The 18564-nt window shown below is 41.9% G+C and overlaps 2 protein-coding genes across 2 annotated transcripts; both read right to left on the bottom strand.

Annotated features, from left to right (window-relative positions):
• Positions 1–2366: 2366 nt before the first annotated feature.
• On the bottom strand, positions 2367–4174 carry gja10b (gap junction protein alpha 10 b). The gene is made up of 2 exons (XM_072695558.1): positions 2729–4174; positions 2367–2405 (listed from the first exon to the last, which is right to left on the bottom strand). The coding sequence occupies exons 1-2, from the start codon at positions 4172–4174 to the stop codon at positions 2367–2369; spliced, it is 1485 nt and encodes a 494-aa protein (XP_072551659.1).
• A 1496-nt stretch (positions 4175–5670) lies between these two features.
• Positions 5671–16775, bottom strand: casp8ap2 (caspase 8 associated protein 2). Its single transcript, XM_072678457.1, has 10 exons — positions 16501–16775; positions 14592–14684; positions 14429–14509; positions 14146–14252; positions 13907–13981; positions 13676–13791; positions 10721–13551; positions 7526–10010; positions 7321–7420; positions 5671–7176 (listed from the first exon to the last, which is right to left on the bottom strand). Exons 2-10 carry the CDS (start codon positions 14644–14646, stop codon positions 7114–7116), a joined length of 5913 nt encoding a protein of 1970 aa, XP_072534558.1. The 5' UTR covers positions 14647–14684; positions 16501–16775; the 3' UTR covers positions 5671–7113.
• Between the last annotated feature and the right edge of the window lie 1789 nt (positions 16776–18564).

The raw sequence follows: 18564 nt of genomic DNA, 5'->3' as shown, positions 1-18564 counted from the left end.
GAAGGTGGTAAAACTTCAATTTAAAATGTTTAATATATGACATCTGATGTAAACTGTAAGAAAAGCATTCTATTGCCCCCCAGAGTCACATAGAATATACATGTACTTTCATAGATGTAATACAGCCTGACCCAAGGCACAGTAAAAACAGTGTAGTACTTTTTCTCCAGAGAGTGTAGAGCAAAAACTACAACTACAGCAAGCGTAGCAAAGTGTGTTTGTGTGAATGAGGCATTTCTTTGGCCTTCACATGATGGAAAACCGTAAAAATGCTAACACTGGCTATGAAGATATAGAAAACGCACAGCATTTATTAAAATAAAAGAAGTAAAAGACCCAAAACAGTTATTTTTACTGAGGTAAAAATATTGATGTTTGAATGTTGGATACTCAGCTACTGTAATACACAGGTCGATAGAAAACCCACGTCAGAGAAGTCATTTTGGTTGTGTGTGTGTGTGTGTGTGTGTGTGTGTAAGGGAACGGGCACTCTAAATTTAGTACATATTGATTTATGTTAATCAGGCCAGCAGTTCACTGAAATCGGTCAATGCCGTACAGGGCACATCCACTGCCAACTGAAGCTGAAGAACAACAATACAGATACAAATAAAGCCTCGCATTAGGTCAACACAGTTTCGATCCAGTGACTATTAATAACAGAGCTGCTGGCTAAGTGGAACAACATCTGTGGAATATTGGTGAACGAAGGCCTAAGAAGTAAGAAGGCCAGCTGTTGTGTTACATGCAGTTGGCCACTAGGTGGTAGTGTTGCACACCATGTGGACTTCGAGTCATGACAACAGAGTGTAAGGTGGAGAGCATTGCTTATTGGAGGGGTACCTACATAGACATGCATAAGTACTGAAAAACATATTGCAATGATTACTTAAGGACTTTTTTACAATTTATGGCAAAAAATAAAGATGATGTAAGTGGACTGGGTGACAGTATTTTGATCTATTTCTAACACTTTTGAAGCATCATTCCCAAGTAATGGAATTGATAAGGCTGATGTCTAGTTAAGCCATATACAACAAACACCATATATCAGATAAATAGGAATTTGAAGCACTTAAATGTACAGGCCCATTAAAAAACTGATTTCCCCATACTTACATATACTTACATACACATATTTATGGTTGCTGTTATGCAACAATATTTTTCTATTTTCTTTCACCTTGTTGGCATAATTGAATCTGGCACGTTACCTGATGTATGGACCAACAGAAATGTAAAATGTAAAAAGATGTAAAATCTTTTAGTCCTTCAACCATTAGTGGCATACTTTGTTCATAAAATGATCTACATAAATATTCCAGCACAACATCAGTGCTGCTATATACTCTTTTCAGTGGTTATGTGTGTGGTTTCTATCCTATGAAGGTGAAAAATACCACAAATCTGTCCAAAACTATTCCTCTAAAAGGAATATGAAAGGCATAAGGCACTAAGGGAAAGCTGGGACACAGAGAAAAGATCAGAAAGTAGAGGAGTGTTTAGTACAAAAGCATTTTATTCTACACAAGGGTTTATAAAGGTACCATATGCTAAAACATGGTAATGGATGTTTTCATTAGATTTGCAAAGACATGAACAGCAGATAAATGAACATGAAAGCCCTTTGCTGATTCAGTGTTATCCCCAAGTGATAACGCTGACACACCGCCCACATACGTAACGAATTAGTGTGAACTAAAAGCTTTGAATGCTTCTGCTCAGTGCACCTTAATTCAGAAGAGCCCTGACATGTCAAACACACAGTCCCAGTAATAAGTACATTTACATTTTCTCAACTTTGGATTTTCATCTCAGTCCACAGATATCCACTGGCAGCTCTCTGAGCAGAATTCTCATGTGCAAATATTCAATTGTCAATAGGTAGATGTCATCTTACAGATGGGTCACTTTACTTGGATGGACCATGCTCTCCTTACACTTACCTGACATTCAACTGAAATGCAACTGAACTCTAAGCTAAATGTATTGAATGAACCTAACCCTAACCTTAACCTTACGCTTACCCTTTAAGGATAGATTTAGGGTTAGGTGCAGGGTTACATTCAATAGAGTTCAGCTGCATTTAAGGACATCCAGTTGAATGGCAGGTGAGGCATCTGCAATAGACCCATCCAAGTAAAGTGATACCATAACACTGTGTGCGTTAGGAGCGAAGTGTAACTCGGCTAGAGTGTCTCTAATGCATGTCGAACTGAACATTGGACAAGATGTAATACATATACCAGTTATTATAGGGTCATCCTTATAAACATACATTGGGTGGTCGTTGCAGCGAAGGAAGCTCAAAGCGATATAGAGTAACAGCGGAGAGGTTGATAATCAGATCTCAGATCTCCAAGAGTTCACTTTTTCATGATGGAAGACAGTTCCAGAATCATGCTCTGAAAGAGGGAAACACTGGTTTTAAGGTTCTGTTCTCTGCTCTTTTGGTAATAATGTCATCAAATTCATCCAGTATTAGAACCCCCACTAGCCACCACTTAGCCCCACTGAAAACTAACTGAGCTAATATCTGTAACTAGTAACTAGTTGAGCTGTAATCTGATCTACTTGCTCATCTTAAAACAGCACAGCTGTAAACAGATTGCATTCATTGGCATCTGTTACCATGCAATAACGTGTACAGGAGACCTTCCATAAGAAGACCAATTATTACATTTTCGTATATGATTCATAATAACCAAGGCCATACTGCTTTACTCACCATTGACATTCGCCGGCCAGCAGCAGGTGGCGGGGTCATGGCAGGACTTTCCCCTTGAGCTATCCGCTGGGCCTCTGATTCCGAGCCACTCTTGGACTCGGGGCTGTCCGGTAGACTGGCCAGCCTGCTCTCTGACATCCCTCGAGACATGAAGCTAGCTTTCCTGGCCGTGGGGTAGTGGTCACTGTCTGGCGAGTCACTCTCCTCACTCAAATCCTTACACACACTAACCCGGCTTTGCTTGCGCACAGCGTTCCGGAGGGCTGCCGGAATCTCTATGTTGCTGGCTCGAAGGGACGCACGAGGCTGCTGCCCCACATTTTTGGGTGGACCAGAGCCCTTGGGTCCAGATTCTTCACTGCTGAAGGACTGGGCACGGCCGTCCAGGGTATGGCGCCTTTCTGTGGCCCCCAGCTGCTGGAGCCCCTGGATCTCAGGCTGGCTGGAGAGACGCTGTTGTCGGGACTGCTGCTCAGATTCAGCAGGTGGTGCGTCACTCTTAGGGGCCTCCAGGGAGGGCCGAGGGGCACTAGCACAAGTGAGGGCCGGGTAGAGGGGTAAAGGTTCTAACTGCCCATCGGGCACCACGGCGTAGGATGCCTGGGTCACATGCAGCAGTTTCTGAGGCGAGGAGTTGGTGAGTACGCATATCTGTTGCACCATGGAGTTTTTCTTTGACCTGCAAATGCTCTCGTCGTCTCCACCGTACTTGCTGCCGTAGATGCTCTGCTTGATCTTCTTGACTCCCAGGTGGAAGATCTCCAGGATGTTCAAGAAGAGGGACACTCCAGCGATGACCAGCATGAAGATCATGAAGATGTTTTTCTCAGTCGGCCTTGACACGAAACAGTCCACAATGTTGGGGCAAGGATCTCTTTCACACTTGTACAGAGGGGCCAGTCCAATCCCGTAGAGGGCACACTGACCCACTATGAAGCCCACTTCCACCACTGACCTGGTCAAGATATGAAACACGTACGTGCGCAGCAAGGAGCCTCTCAGAGGAGCTTTTCTCACTTTCTTCTGCTCCTCTAGTTTCCTCAGCTCCTTCTCGATCCTTTTGTGTTCGTCCACGATGCCTTCCGTCACCTCCAGTTCCACCTTGAGCTGGGCTTTCTTCTTGTGCCTCTCCTTCTCCAGAGCACGCAGTCGGTACAGCGCATGGCCCATGTAGACCAGGGAGGGCGAGGAGACGAAGATGATCTGCAGGACCCAGTACCTGATGAGGGATATGGGGAAAGCTTGGTCATAGCAGACGTTCTTGCACCCGGGCTGCTCTGTGTTGCACACGAACTCGCTCTGCTCATCATCCCATACGTCCTCGGCGGCCACCCCGAGGATCAGCATGCGGAAGATGAAAAGGATGGTCAGCCAGATTTTACCCACGATGGTGGAGTGGATGTGCACCTCCTCCAAGATTCCTCCCAACAGGTTCCAGTCTCCCATGTTGGATGTCACATAGCCTAAAGTTGTGCCAGCAGGGCCACAAGCAAAACAAGAGTCTAATCATACCAAGCAAGAACCTTCAACTTATTTCAGAAGAGGCATCATCTCCACACATTAGACAGGCGGAGAATATTAAAATCAGATACACTCGGAATGCAACAGAAAGAACGAGACTTACACGGTTATGGGAGATGACTTTCAGCACTGAAGCATTATTACAGAGAAGACAACAGTAGACTGGCTATACATCTCCAGTATCCTCCCCTCTTCATTAAAGCAGGTGAGCTCCTCTCTCTGGGCATAGCTTCAGTGAATGAGTTCCAGAGCCACTGCATGCTGAACTCATACAAAGCTTCTATCGATCTATGGGCAGCTGGACATGGCCCTTAGGGGCATAGCTAGCACAACATGTCAAATGACAGCATCAGGACAGGCGTTGGGGGGGGGGGACTTGTTAGTGGCAATCCCTTCTGAGCTGTAATTTCCATATTCCAGTAGCTTGAAAACTTGAATACCTGACACTTAAGTACACTTAAAGGCCATTCTAATCACCTACCTTATCCAATTCACAAGCAGATAGATGCCTGATGCTACCAGTTGGGTGAGAATAAGATGTATGGCTATTTGGCTAAGGTTGATTTGGGAGAGACCAGGGACAATGATCAATGAGTCATGTCCGAGTTCATAGTTAACTGCTGGAAAGGCTATTTTTGGCTCTGTGGGTGATGTAAGAGGTGGAAGCATCCAAAAATTGAGGGTACTTAGGACTGCTGTGGACTGATGTTTAACACAGTGGTATAGGCAAGGGCAATCTCATAATAATAATAATAATAATAATAATAATAATCTCCATAGAACCCTGTTTTATTGGAAATGGTGCTATTTCATTACTAATGAAGGTTAGACTAGTTCAACTGCAATGTAAAAAGAACAAGGTTTTGCTAAGGGAACCTCACATTCAGACCCATACTGTGAACTTCTGAGCAGTTGATCAAGATCTTACTAATAAATATCAGACTATGTTCAGGCAGCCAGCCCAAATCCAATTTCTGGCATACCTAGATTGCATCCAGATTGATTTCTGATAAATTTGGACTGTCAAAAACCACCTGAAACTTAATTTTGAAATCTGATTGCGGTGTGGGACGGAATATGCAAATTCACTTGACCAGCAATTATTACTGGTGTTTCAGTTGTGCTTGGAGAGGCTGTGGTTATTGAATGCATCTTGGAGAGACTGACATGTTAACACTACCAGAACATTCCTCTAATGCATCTCAGACCTTCTCCTGAAGTGGTGTAATCGGAGGAGTAATCAGATCTGGTTTAAATGAGTCTTGGGTGAGTTTACACTTGCATTTTTAATGTGGTTTGGCCTTGTCCAGATATAATCCTGATCCTAAAGTCACATGAAGTGACCAGGTGTAAACGGGGTCCAGGTTTCAAGATGGTGTCAAAAAACAAAGTAAAATACACAATTAAACACATTGATCAGCTTGAAATAAATTAGCTTTATTTTAAAAAGTGAAAAGATGTCCCACAATTTACAATATTTACAGTACATCTGTTTCAAATAGGAAGAGGTGTTCCAACCTCTGCTTTACAAACAAAAATTAAATAAAAACAAAAAAGGTAGAAAAAGATAAAGAAATAAAAGATGTCCAACTTACACACAATTTAACATATATACACGATAATAATTTGATTAAAAAAAAAAAAAAAAAAGGATACTGGGCAGTGGGAACAAGAGGCCAAAGTCAGGATTTTGATTACAAATCTCAACAACACTTTTAGGTAATATATGCGGGACTCAGGGAAACAAGAAATGAAACAAAGACCAGAGAGCAGAGTAAACAAGAAAGTATGCACTTAACAAGAACTACTATGAACAGATAAAGCAATGGTAACTTATTTGTAGCTTTTCAGAGATTAGTTTGCAGTGCTTAAACCTTAACCTAAACTTTTTACCTTCATCTGAATTTTGCATTTCAAATGCACACTGAACTTCTTACACTTTTCGTGATTCGAGTTGTAAAGCTCAGATATGCAGTCACATGCCATAACATTGCTTTGACATGGTTCATAGTGATCCTCAATAATTAAAACTGGACACTGCAACAAACTCAATTCCTATTGGGGGAAAAAAAATATATATATATATATATGAAGACTGTATGATCTGTCACCACAATGAGCACCTTATGATTCTCACCTGATGCTGTGGGCTCATTTGTGCATGCCTTTGCCAAACTCTCAGAGGTAGATCTTACAAGGCAAAAAAATGACTCCAGTGCATATACAGGAAACCATGAAGTTAGCATAGCGTAGGTCGACACATTTTCAAAGAATCACTTCTCTTCTTTTATTCATCACCTTGACAAAACGCTGTCACTGCGCCATTCTGTGCAAGGTATAAACCAGTGGCACCCAACTTTGGCGCTGGTGGGATGAAATCCAGCGCAGTCTGAGTCCTAATAAACATGGACTTCACTGGTTTGGGGCACATATGGTCTAGTCAAAGCGGGGGAGGGAAAAGGCAAGCGAAATAGAACAGAATAGACAACATCACCTTGCACTAGATGAAGAATCATCTAAATTAGAATAAGAATCTGTAGATAGTTGCTGATTCTGATGAGTATCAGAAGTATGATGGGCAGTGATTGCTTGCATCTGGTGACTGAATACATGGCAACCCTTTCCAAAACAGGAAACCCCACAGCACTGGGATTTCAGTTATCGCAGATATTCCCCTCCACAAGGCAACACTGGAGGAAACGCTCGTTCTGATCATGTTCTCAGGCAGAACATTCCATTTTGTCTTCGTGACTTGGCGAAATCTTCCTACGAGAACACATGGAGATAGAAGCTGGACACAGATGCCTGGATCAGTAATGTGTCCTCATATAACTCATGAATTAACAGTTTTCAGCCTCACTGGCTCAGCTTTCCATCTTCTCTTTCTTCTTAAACAGTTTCATGAGCTGAGAGAATCGCTCTTCAATCTGTAACAAGAAAAGACAACAGTTCAACTCTGCAAGTTTAGCACATCTTAAGACACATTTTTGCATTGTAAGATTTTATGTTTCACCTTAAGAACTGCTATTAAGCTACCAAGCATTAGCCACACATATAAAAAAAAGAATTACCTGTGCTGGTGACTTTTTCAACTTGTTTGACAGTGCAGCAAATGTCTTAGAGGAAGCTCCTTTCATCTTGAGATGAACAAGAATGTCCCGGTCTTCCTCTCTTTATAAAAAATTAAAATTAAACAATTTCCATCAATTTATTACATTAGTCAGCTGGTAGCATTACTAATGACTGAATCAAGAGGCTCCAACCGAGAAAACTCACCTGGTCCAGGTCACCACCACTTCTCCTTTCTTCCTGATAACATTCTTAGCTGAAAGACTAGGAGACAGCTGAGGAGACTTGTTTCTCTTCTTTGATGGAGTCCTCTCGCCCCGCTCCTTGCACGACTTTGACCTCTTCTTGTGCCGTTGTTTAGATGCTTCGCGTTTGTCCTGGTGCTTCTCCGTTTTGGATCGCTTTGCCTTTGGTCCAGAATGATGTTTCTTACGCTTTCTAGATATCCGCTCATTTGTGTCAGCAGTCTCAGGTGCACCTTTTTCCTTGTTGGAGACAACAGTTATATCAGCAGCATCCGGAGAAGGCGAGGAATCTACAGAATCAGCTTCAGCTTGCACAGCTGGGCTCACAGTGGTTTCCTGTCTAAGAACACAGTCAGAAGAGATGCCCTTGCTTGACATCTGAGTTTCTGGTCTCTGATTTGAGGTCACCTCTGTCTGAGCACAGGTCAAGAGAGGACTGTTGTCCAGTGACGCATGTGAGACTGAAGCCTTGTCCTCCTGACACACTGCACTGGTTTCTACTGCCGATATGGCTTCTTCCAGCTCCTGTCTGGACTCATCGTGTGCTCCAGTGGATGTGTGCCTAATCCGCACAATGAAGTGATCGTTAGACCGCTCCATTACCTCCGCTTGCATGGGCAGGTTTGGCTTAAACTGAAACACTGCTGGATCTGTGCCTACCCATGTTCCACAAGTACTCGACTCGCAACTGGAATTGTCTGTATCAAGAGACAGGTGAATGTCTTGTTCAGTGGCATCTTCCCCATCAATAAGCGCATCCTCACTGTAGTGAGCACTAATGACGCTGCTTGGTGCGGACAGCGGCTGTCCACTGGCTGGGTGCAAAAAACTCAAGTGACCATCAGACTTCAAGGGAGATGGAATGGTGAGCGACACGGCCAAATCTTCAGCCAAAATGGAGAAGGACTGCTGGGAACTCAGACCAGGAGCAGCTTGGTTTGGAAGAGCGTTAGACGGGACTTCTAACAAGCAACTTTCGTCAAAGATTGCTGGGTTTAAAGGCATTTGGATTTTGTTGTTTGGGGAGGCCAGCTTATAAGGTGAAATGGAGGTCCATGCCGTGATGAGTTTCGATGGTGTTATGATCTTGCTGGGTGTCACAACCCCAATGACACTCTCCCCAGCCGGACCTTCTTTCCGTGGAGTATTGAGTGGCCAGCTTTGATTATCCCCTGCTGAGACACTAGCCTCTAACAGGTCGGAGCCTTGCAAGAGACACCTGAATATATCTCCCATTTGAGAATCTGTGACCAAATTAAACGTTAAACTTGATGCTTGCTGCTCTGTAAGAATTTCAAAGTCTGTTTTGTCTTGGGTGTTTCCAGTGTGAGAGAGACGGCGGGCATAGGTGGACATTTTATTCTCAGGTGCAGGAACACTCTCTTGCAAAGATTTTTCAGAGCAGGAGATGGCAGGAGGTTGGTTTGACGGCTGTATCTCGGCTGGCTCAGCCTCTTCTTCCATGGTTGCCTTTATGTTTTTGCCTCTGCTGCCAAGACCTCTTACACAGGAAGGCAAGATAAGCACAGGAGTAGTCCTCTGGCCCTCAGCTCTGTCCCTTTTATTTGGCCTGTGTTCAGCTGTGCTCAATGGTTTTTTAGCTTGGACTTTACAAACATCGACAATCAGATCTTCCCTCAACCCTGGATTTGAATGCTTACTTCCAGCAGAAGACATACTCATGGGAAGCCCAGACACAACTTTAAGTGCAGCCTTCAGCTCTTTAAACAGAAAATCAAATTGACCGTCTACAAAGTTCCACAGCTTTTGCTTAAGGTCGTCGGCTCGTTGCTCGAAGATGCGGTTCACGATGCCATTGCTAGAGACCTTGCTCATGACAGAAGAGATTATCTTATTGAGCCTAGGTTTGATTTCATTCCCTTGAGAACAAAATTTTTGAAAGTTTACACTATCAACAAATTCTGTGAAAGAGGCGAGAGACATGTCAACAATGCAGCAAAACGCTGACTTGGTGACATTTTTGTGAAGTTTCATGTACTTTCTCCTCAGCTCGGACCGAATAAACAAAAACATGTTCATGAACTCAGCAGACGTTGAAATGTTGGCTTTGGGTGGAACAGCAATTGTTTTGAAACGTCTCTTGTTCAAAGTGGGACTGTCTTTAGAACTGTCAGTTGCATTTCTGTCTTTTTCACGTGTTGGAGTAACAGCAGGTCTCCTCCTGTTTTCTACCCTTGTTGGTGTGGCACTGGGCTGATTTCCTGAGGCTGAGTTTGCTGGAGGACTCTGCATAATCAAAGAACTCTCATCATCACTCTTGCTGATTATCTCCCCTTCTTCCAGTTCCTCTTCAGTAGCTGTAGATGAGAGAACCTCTTGATCTTTCACTACACTGGGTATGACTGACGAATCAGGTCGCTTATTCTCCTTGTTCATGTCCTTCTTGATGGCCTCCTTATTGGTCCCAATGGCTGAGGTGGAGAAATCTTTAAATCAAACAAATACAAAACCTTTATAAAACATGGCACAAACAAGATGCTCGTTAAACTGGAAACCTTTCAAAGTTTACATAACTTAAGGTTCAACCAAGCCACATTTTGTGAAGTCAACGATATTTAATAGGGATGTCCCGACAAAGGTTGTTTTACCCCAGATTTGATCAGAGTCTCTTAATGCTGACAATTGGCCAATACTGATCCTATTTGTGTTTTGATAAAAACTCTGCACTCAAATCACTTAGTTAGTGTGTGTATTAGCATTAGCATCCTTCTTGGTTATGAAAGTATCATCTAGAGCTGGTTTAGAACTAAAGAAAGGAGCGTGGTTCTCTCGCTGGTAAAACAGAGCAGTGTCTACCGAGGAGTAATTCAGGAACAAATACGAGATGGGAGGAAAGTTAGCTCTTCCCAAAGGGATCTCACGGAATAACATATCTTTGTCGTTGCACAACAACCGGGTGGTTTTGGCAGCATGAACAAAATGTCAAATGTTTGTCTGTTTTGTGCCATGGTTCAAATCCACCTAAAAAAAAAAAAAAGTGATGTTCTACTGTTGAAATGCCAGATGGCAGTCGGCTACAACAAATCTAAGGATCAGAAGTGGCTCGGAACCTTAAACAATACCAGACCAATAATCGGGACATCCCTGATATTTACATAAAACAGCTAACAGCTAACACCCACAGTAATATACTGACCTCTGCTAAGACTCTTCACATGCGGGTCCTTTCCTAGACAATGCGGTTGGACCTTCTTCATCTGCCTCACTGGACTTGTGAGGGGGCTAATGACATCTGGAATGACTTTAATGCTGCTCAGGGTAAGCATCATTGAATCTTCATCCTGGGGCACCACTACAGAAGAAGGTTTGGAGGTCTGCAGGCCATCCTCTGTGGAATCAGGTTCGGAGGAACTCGCTTGTTCAGGCAGCGTATCTCTTATAGTGCTGCTAGTGTCAACTGGGCCAGTATGTGTCTCTTCTGAAGGCCTTGTACGTGAATCTAGTTTCTCAAGGTCTTTTGTGATTTCCACATCTGAAATAGCTGAGTGTAGGTCAGCACAGCCCTGTTTGCTTGGAAGGTTAACATCCACACTGACAGTGCTAGAAACAACTTCCAAAGACAGTGAAGCCTCTGTATTAGAGCAAGTGTCTGAAGCAGCATGCACCTTGGAAGAAGTGGACACCTCCTCCTGAGATACATGACACTGAATAGCTGGTAGGGCTTGAGGCTCTGGATGATTTTCTATTTGGCCTTTGTCACTGGAATTCACTCTACATCTCTGCTCGTGTTTCCTCGTAGAAGTCTGAGAATTTTGCTCCTTGCATACATCTTCAACTACAGGAGGACTCTGACTGCTAACTGGTGCAGATCTTTCAGCAGCCACAGGTTCATGTGGCACAGACTGAGAACTTTCAGTAGGTTTCCCAGAAACACCAGTAGCAGAGACATCTGAATCCTCAGCTACTGCAATGAAGTCCTTATTAACATTTTGTGCCACTGCCTCTTTACAGCTTTTCACAAGTGGAGATGTAGAACCTTCAACAATTTCTTCACTACCACCACCAACTTGTTTCATGTCCTGAAGGCATGTTTTGGGCGCTTTCAAATCAGTTGTTCCATCCTGATCCTGGCTTGACTGAATATCAATATTACTTGGTTCCAGCTGCACAGCACCACCTCTGGCAGGTGTCGAGTCATCATCCATAGCCTCTACGGACTCTTGGCTGTTTTCGGTTTCATCAATAACGCAGAATTCCTCTCCGAGCTCAAAGGAACCTCTTTCTTCACCTGAACCATCTGCAAGGGCATCCTTACAAGGTTGGTCACTCAGCTTATTAATCTCAGCAGGCTGGTTTTGTTTTTTAACTGGTGAGAGTGTGAGGTTTAGGGTTTCCATGAATGTTAATTTTCTCTTTGGACTACTTTCCTCTTCCATTCCAGACACTTCACAGCTGCTGGTTGCCTTCAAAGGGGACTGCATGTTCACATTGGCAAGACAATGTGCCTGGACACCATCACCATTCTGAATTCTAGATTTCTCAGGAGAGGTAGACTTTGTGGCATCCACAGCAAGAACAGCATTTGATGATTTTCGTTCTAGAGCAGTAGTTTGTTTTTCTTTCTCGGCCCTTCTTCGTTCTTGTAAACGATCAGTATCTGCACATTTCTCTTTAACAATACGCTTTTCCGAGCTTGCATGACTGACATGAGAGCTTTTACCACGTCTAGAATCATCACGAATGCTGGATGCTTTGCTTCTGGATAACAGTTCCTCAGTTCTACTAGAAGTTTTTCTTTTGTTGGCATCCTCATCAAGATCTTTTCGCCGAGTACGATCAGGGTCATGATCACCACGTTTTGTGGCAGAAGCACCTTGTCTAGCGTGTCGGGCGTCACTGTGGCTTCCGTCCTTTCCATCCTTGGCACGCTTCTCATATTTGTCAGTTGCCTCTCTTGCAACACCTCCATCACTCTCCTTTCCATTCCTTCGCTCATGTTCTTTGCTGGATTCTGACCTAGTGCTTCTTCTCTCACCTCTACTGCTACCATTTCCCTGCTGTCTATTTTTCTCTTCATTGTCCCGTGTCTTCTTTTGCTCATATTCTTTGCTGCTGTCGCTCCTGGTGTGCCTCCTTTCTGAACTGCTAACATTTTCTGGCCTCCTCTCCTCTTTTCTGTGATGCTCTCTGGACTCTCTTCTCTCCATCTTCCGGTCAAGGGAAGTCGCTGGTTTCTCAGAGCAGCTCATTTCGCTTCCGGAATGTGCACCACTTCTGCTGCGCCTGTCTTCTCCTTGATTACGCCGAAGTTCTTGTTTATGACTCTGTGACTGCGTGTCTGCAGTAACTTTGGGTGGTCCTCTGGGCGTTTGTGAGTGAAAACAAGATGGGGAGACATGCTGTGGTTGAGAGAAAGGACTCTTTGAACGGCCAGACTTCCGGAGCACTGCAGGATCCTCATTCTGCTGATGGGGGCTTTTGCTAGATGAACTTTTCATTTTTGTGGAATCTCTCTCTGCCCTCTCAGACTTGTTCACATCACATTGAGTTTTTTCTGTGATGTCCTTCTCTTTTGAGTTACATTCCATATTCTGCTTATTAGCCTGTTTTGCAAGACTTTCCTTACCTCCTTCCCTGTTATCCATCTGCTGTCCAACTGTTTCATAAACTCTCTGGCCTGCAGTATTATTACTTTGAGATTTCACAGCCTCACTCTCAGAGCATGCGTTTTCCTTTTCTTTTCCATTAGATGCTTTATCGGACAGCCCACGTTGCTGACTTTGCAGCTTTCCATCAGAGTCTTTTCTCTGACCATCATGGTCGTTTCTAGTATGCTGCTGGTGCGCCGTAAAGGATGATGGTGTAGCATCTGTCTGCGTTATCAGGCGAGCAGGCTGACTGGATAGTCTACTTCCATCCATAGACTCTGCAACTCCCCAACTTCCTTTACAATTCCTGGTTTGGTTCCTCAAGCAGTGTTCTTGACCTCTTTCCATCCGAGATGGATAAAATCTACCCTGACCAGGTCTGCGTTGAATAAAGATGTGACACAGAAGACACATACTATATTAAAAATAAGGACATATAACTATAATAGAAAAGTATGTGAAATACATTATGAACAAATAAATCATGAAAGCATGTAATTTACCTGTTGGCTAGTTTACTTATTTCCTCATCCTTCCTAACAATCTCCAGCCTTGCAGTCTTGATAAGTGCACAGATGTTTTTCTTCAGTAGAGTGTTCTCCTTGTGTAAGCATGAGTTCTGTAACACCAAATAAAACTGTCTAATGTCTGAAATGAACTAAATCATAAAAGTAAAAACAAAAAGACAAGACAAAACTTAATTGTCAAAAAAAAAAAAAAACATTATTACACACCTGTGTTTGCATCTGCTGCAACTTTGCAAGTAATTCCTGCACCTGGTTTTGAGCAGCATCAAATTTACTTTTCAACTGTAAAGAAAAACACTCATTAGAGTAAAACAATCTCACAATAAACAAGTTTAACTAGTTTTTATTACTTAATAACATACAATGTTATGTAATAACTATATTATTTCAACTATCAAAAACAATTATAATAATTTGTTTAGGGAAATATAGCAAATGCTACAAACCTCATTGTATGTTGTATCTTTCTCCTCTTGCTCTTTCGTGATGAGTTCCTCATATAAATCCATAGAGTCTTTCAGCCTCTGTGGTGAGAGGAAAGTCTTGTCTTCGCCTGAGGGAAGACACAGATAGCATGATAAACAGGAGCATGCCCCTAGAGAAAGGTAAATATGGGTAACTATAACAAATAAAAATAATAGAACAATTTTCAAATCAATCTGCACAAAAAAAATTCTACTCCACTGCAGTAAAGGAAAAAAAACACTTAATGAAGCTTGATACACTCACCATTGCCTCCAACACCCTTAGGACTATCGTCTAGCCCGGAGTAAATATCCACAGAGTCTTCATCATGAGTCAATACAGAACCTAAAATACACACATTTTGTCAGAGAAAGGCAGAGATTGAAAACCTGTTAAAAAAAAGAAATCATCTACTAACTAATCTTACCATAATGCCCCCGGTCAAGATCTCCATAAAGCTCATCCATAGCACTCTCCTCCATGCTTTCAGTCACGAGATGCAAACCATTGCTCAACTTAGCTGAAAATAAAACAAGACAAGAGAGCTGCTTTAGTCCATTAGAAAACATTAAGCATAAACAGACCAGAATTGACAGACCACTTACAGACCGACCATTCCTACCAAACTCAATATAATGGTTACTTTAGCTGTCTACCTACAGTACTGCGGGTAAATAATTGGTCATTTATTTAATTTCCTGTCAAAACAGCCAGATTATTTTACAAAATAAGAAAAGCACTAAAACTAAAATCTACCTTGAGAGTGTACATACTTCAAAAACTTTCTTGCTGACTGTAGAAATCTGTAGTAAGATATTTTATTTTTTTAGGTACAACCCTAATAACAGTATTAAATAACATATGCCTTAATATTGTTTCCAGCAAATTATCGGTTTTGATATAAGAGAGCAAGATATATATATGCAGGTCATCTGGTGCACAATCGGAAAAACTGGGTAGGATCTGGAACAGTGAAAGAACTTCACAGTTCTTTGAATCTGATAGGATGGCCATGACAAGAGCTCAAAGGATCAATCCTTGGGCCATTTATATTCATTTCATATATTCTTTTGCTAGGCCAAATCAGAGAAGACAACAAAACTGTTTATCATAGCTATGCAGATAACATGCATATATATCTTGCTCTCTAACTGGATGATTATTACACTATAGATTAGCTGTGTCAGGGCAATGAGATCTTCCGACTACAAAGCCTAAATGTATAGTATTTGGCACCAAATGTCTCACACCTTGGGTCCAGGGCTCTGAACACTACAGACCAAGTCTAAAGTTACCAGAACAGCCTCTTCTCCTTACAAACATATAGGAAGAAAAAAAAACATATGTCCCCCAACTAAATCTGAGAAACTCTTCCATGCTTTTATCACCCGCAGGATTCATCACTGTTCCACTGTAACCAGAACCAGGAGAACAGAGCACATTACACAGGTCCTCAAATCACTACACTGGCCTCCAGTGAGCAGAACAGATTGCTGCTGAAGTGCTGCTATTAGTCTATAGATCTCACAATGCGTCAGAGTCTAAAACACGTCCGTGATCGGCGTAAAGAATATATAAACCCAGCCGATCATGTAGGTCCTTAAACACAGGTCAGGTAGCAGAGCCTAAAATCAGACCTGAACATGGTGAAGAGGCTTTCAGTTTCTGTTCTACACACAACAGAAACCAACTCCCAGATCATCATCATCATCATCATCATCCAGACACCCCAAATCCATCAGTTCCTAAATCTAGTTCTACATGAGACAACAACTGAGCTCTTTCTGACTTTCTGTGGCAATTCACTTTACGCATTGCTGGATACCAAGTTGTAGTTTATGGTCTCTTATTGGATCATATCAATTTATTATGAAAACCTTTGCTTTGTGTAAACGAATATAATAAAACCTTGGACATCTGTGTCTGAAATGTGCTATGCATCCGAAATAGCTTTGCTAGAAGTCAGATTTCTCGAACTCTTCACTAATGTAATGTTGACCTCCCCCTTCCTTAAGCAAGTGCATTACCTCATCACCTAATCTCCTCAGAAATGTCTGGAAAAATGAATACCCTGCACTTCGTTGTGACTGCGGATTGAATCAGTAACAGTGTGATGGCTGACTTTTGTACGGTGAACTGCGTAGTTAGACAACAGAGCAGCTACAATAACAAAAGCCCCAGGCTAACTAGATGAAGTGGTGGTGTGATGACTGCTAGCCTCGTATGCTCACACAGGCGAGTGTTAGCCAGTTACTGTAAAGAGCATAAACATTAAGCAGAAAGTAACACAGGAGGCCGGCAATAAGAGAACAGCGTGTAATAACAGTGTGTCTCACCCACAGCACGCTCCTCTGACAACCTGTTAGTAACCGTTAGCCAGCGATACAAAAGCTAGCTAGCTAGCTGGCTAACAGTGGAGCCAGTCTTGTACAAGGAGTCATGGAGCACGGATTAAATCCTTCACCGCCGTTCAGGAGATGTAAATGTTGTCAGACCACAGTCCGAGCTCCCCGGGATGGTGTGTTTTTGTCGCTCTTCGCCGTTTTACAGGTTTTTTAAGGTCCCGAAGTCTCGCTCTGCCCGGTACCGACAGAGCCGCGCGCCAACCGAACTGCCCTGCAAAACAGGAAGTGACGACATTTTCCCGCGAAGTCTGCATCTCCTAAATTAAAAATCCGTTCCGAAAACAATACATTTAATAATCAATTAAAACTATTAATAAAAGCAGTACAGCAAAGCTGTAACTAAGTTGAATCGATGTGATCATAATTTTAAAGTTTTGTAATGGAGGCTTAAAGGTGTTGTAGGCTGCTTGTCCGTGCTCAGTGCTCAAACACCCTGACAAGCCACCCAGGACAGTGTGCACGTGTGTTCATGCTGGTCTATATAATACAGGTGTATTATAGAGACAGATAACTGATAATAAAAACTGCACATTATTGTTACTTTTTATTGTACTCATATGTATCTGTGAGGTTTTCTTTTACCTTTTTTTAAGTTTATTTATTTTTTACACCACACTAACTGCCCCCACCCCATTTACACAGCTTTGTACACTGTATATAGACAGACCAGTGAGTATATAGACTGTATTTATGTTTGTACACTGTACACAGATTTATGCACTTGCATATATCTACATGCAGACATGTACAATATATGCAAGAGTGTATACTTCTATGTATCTACATGCAGACTTGTGTATTTGTTTTGTCAATATGCAGTTACATATATCTATATCACTGCTTTCTGATTAGAAACATGTATCTCCAAAATGGTGACTTTACAGGAGAAGACAAAACTGTCCTAAACTTCGATTGGAACTCAATGTAATATAAAAATTTATAACAAGTAATTTAGAGTGTTTCTATTGGTCCATTCATCCAGAAATATTCACACAGTGTACAGAACAGATACAGGGTTCAAACCATGGAGAAAACTAAAAACAAAAAGACAAATATGCACATATATGTTTTTCATAGGACAACAACAATATGCAGACATGTACACTATATGGAAAATTGTATACTTGTATACATCTATGTGCAGACTTGTACATTGTATGCAATTGTGTGTATTTGTATGTATCTATAGGCAGACCTGTGCATCTGTACATATTGATATGCAGAGCTGTGCATTTGTATGCATATCCATATGCAGGACTGTACACTTGTATATATCTATGTGCAGACTTGTACACTCGCATATACTTATATTCCGACCTGTACACTACATGCAGACTTGTCCACTATATTTAGACTTGTGCACTTGCACATTTCTGTATACAGACTTGTACAATTATATATATATATATACATACACACACACACACACTTTTTGCCTTGTATATATGCATGTGCAGACTTGTACACTTGTATATATCGATATGTATATGACATACAAATACTTTGTTACCTAGAAATTTTGGTTATTTATACTGGAGTAATTATTTTTCAGCTGACTATTTTCACCTAATTATCTGTACTTTCTACCCCGCCTTGTTACTCCTATTTCATTCCGGCTTCTCATCATTCAAAAAAAGAAAAAAAACCTATCCAGATAAATCGCGCCATGCAGAATGTGTGACATAGCAGAGGTAAGTAGCCTAGTATAAAAATGTCTGTGGCAGAGACTCTAGAGAACTAGTGAAATGTCCCAACTAAGCCCCACATTCATTTACAAAAATAAAGCTTATTGATCGCAAGCCTCTGAAGTTTGACTTTTTGCACTATCACAATACTTATAGGCAACTACTCATCATATTTTCCCTCCATGAAACACATGTTAATGCTCAGTAGTGCACATAGATGCTCCTTTAATATATCTGATATCACTAAAATGCATTTATTTATTTATTATTAAATGGGCAGATCTGCAGCTGAAACAGGCAGCCTAGTGCA

This window comes from Salminus brasiliensis, chromosome 1, assembly GCF_030463535.1.
Source record: "Salminus brasiliensis chromosome 1, fSalBra1.hap2, whole genome shotgun sequence".
Classification (NCBI taxonomy): Eukaryota; Metazoa; Chordata; class Actinopteri; order Characiformes; family Bryconidae; genus Salminus; species Salminus brasiliensis.
The sequence above is the reverse complement of the archived record's forward strand: the minus strand, read 5'-3'. Positions and strand labels throughout refer to the sequence as shown.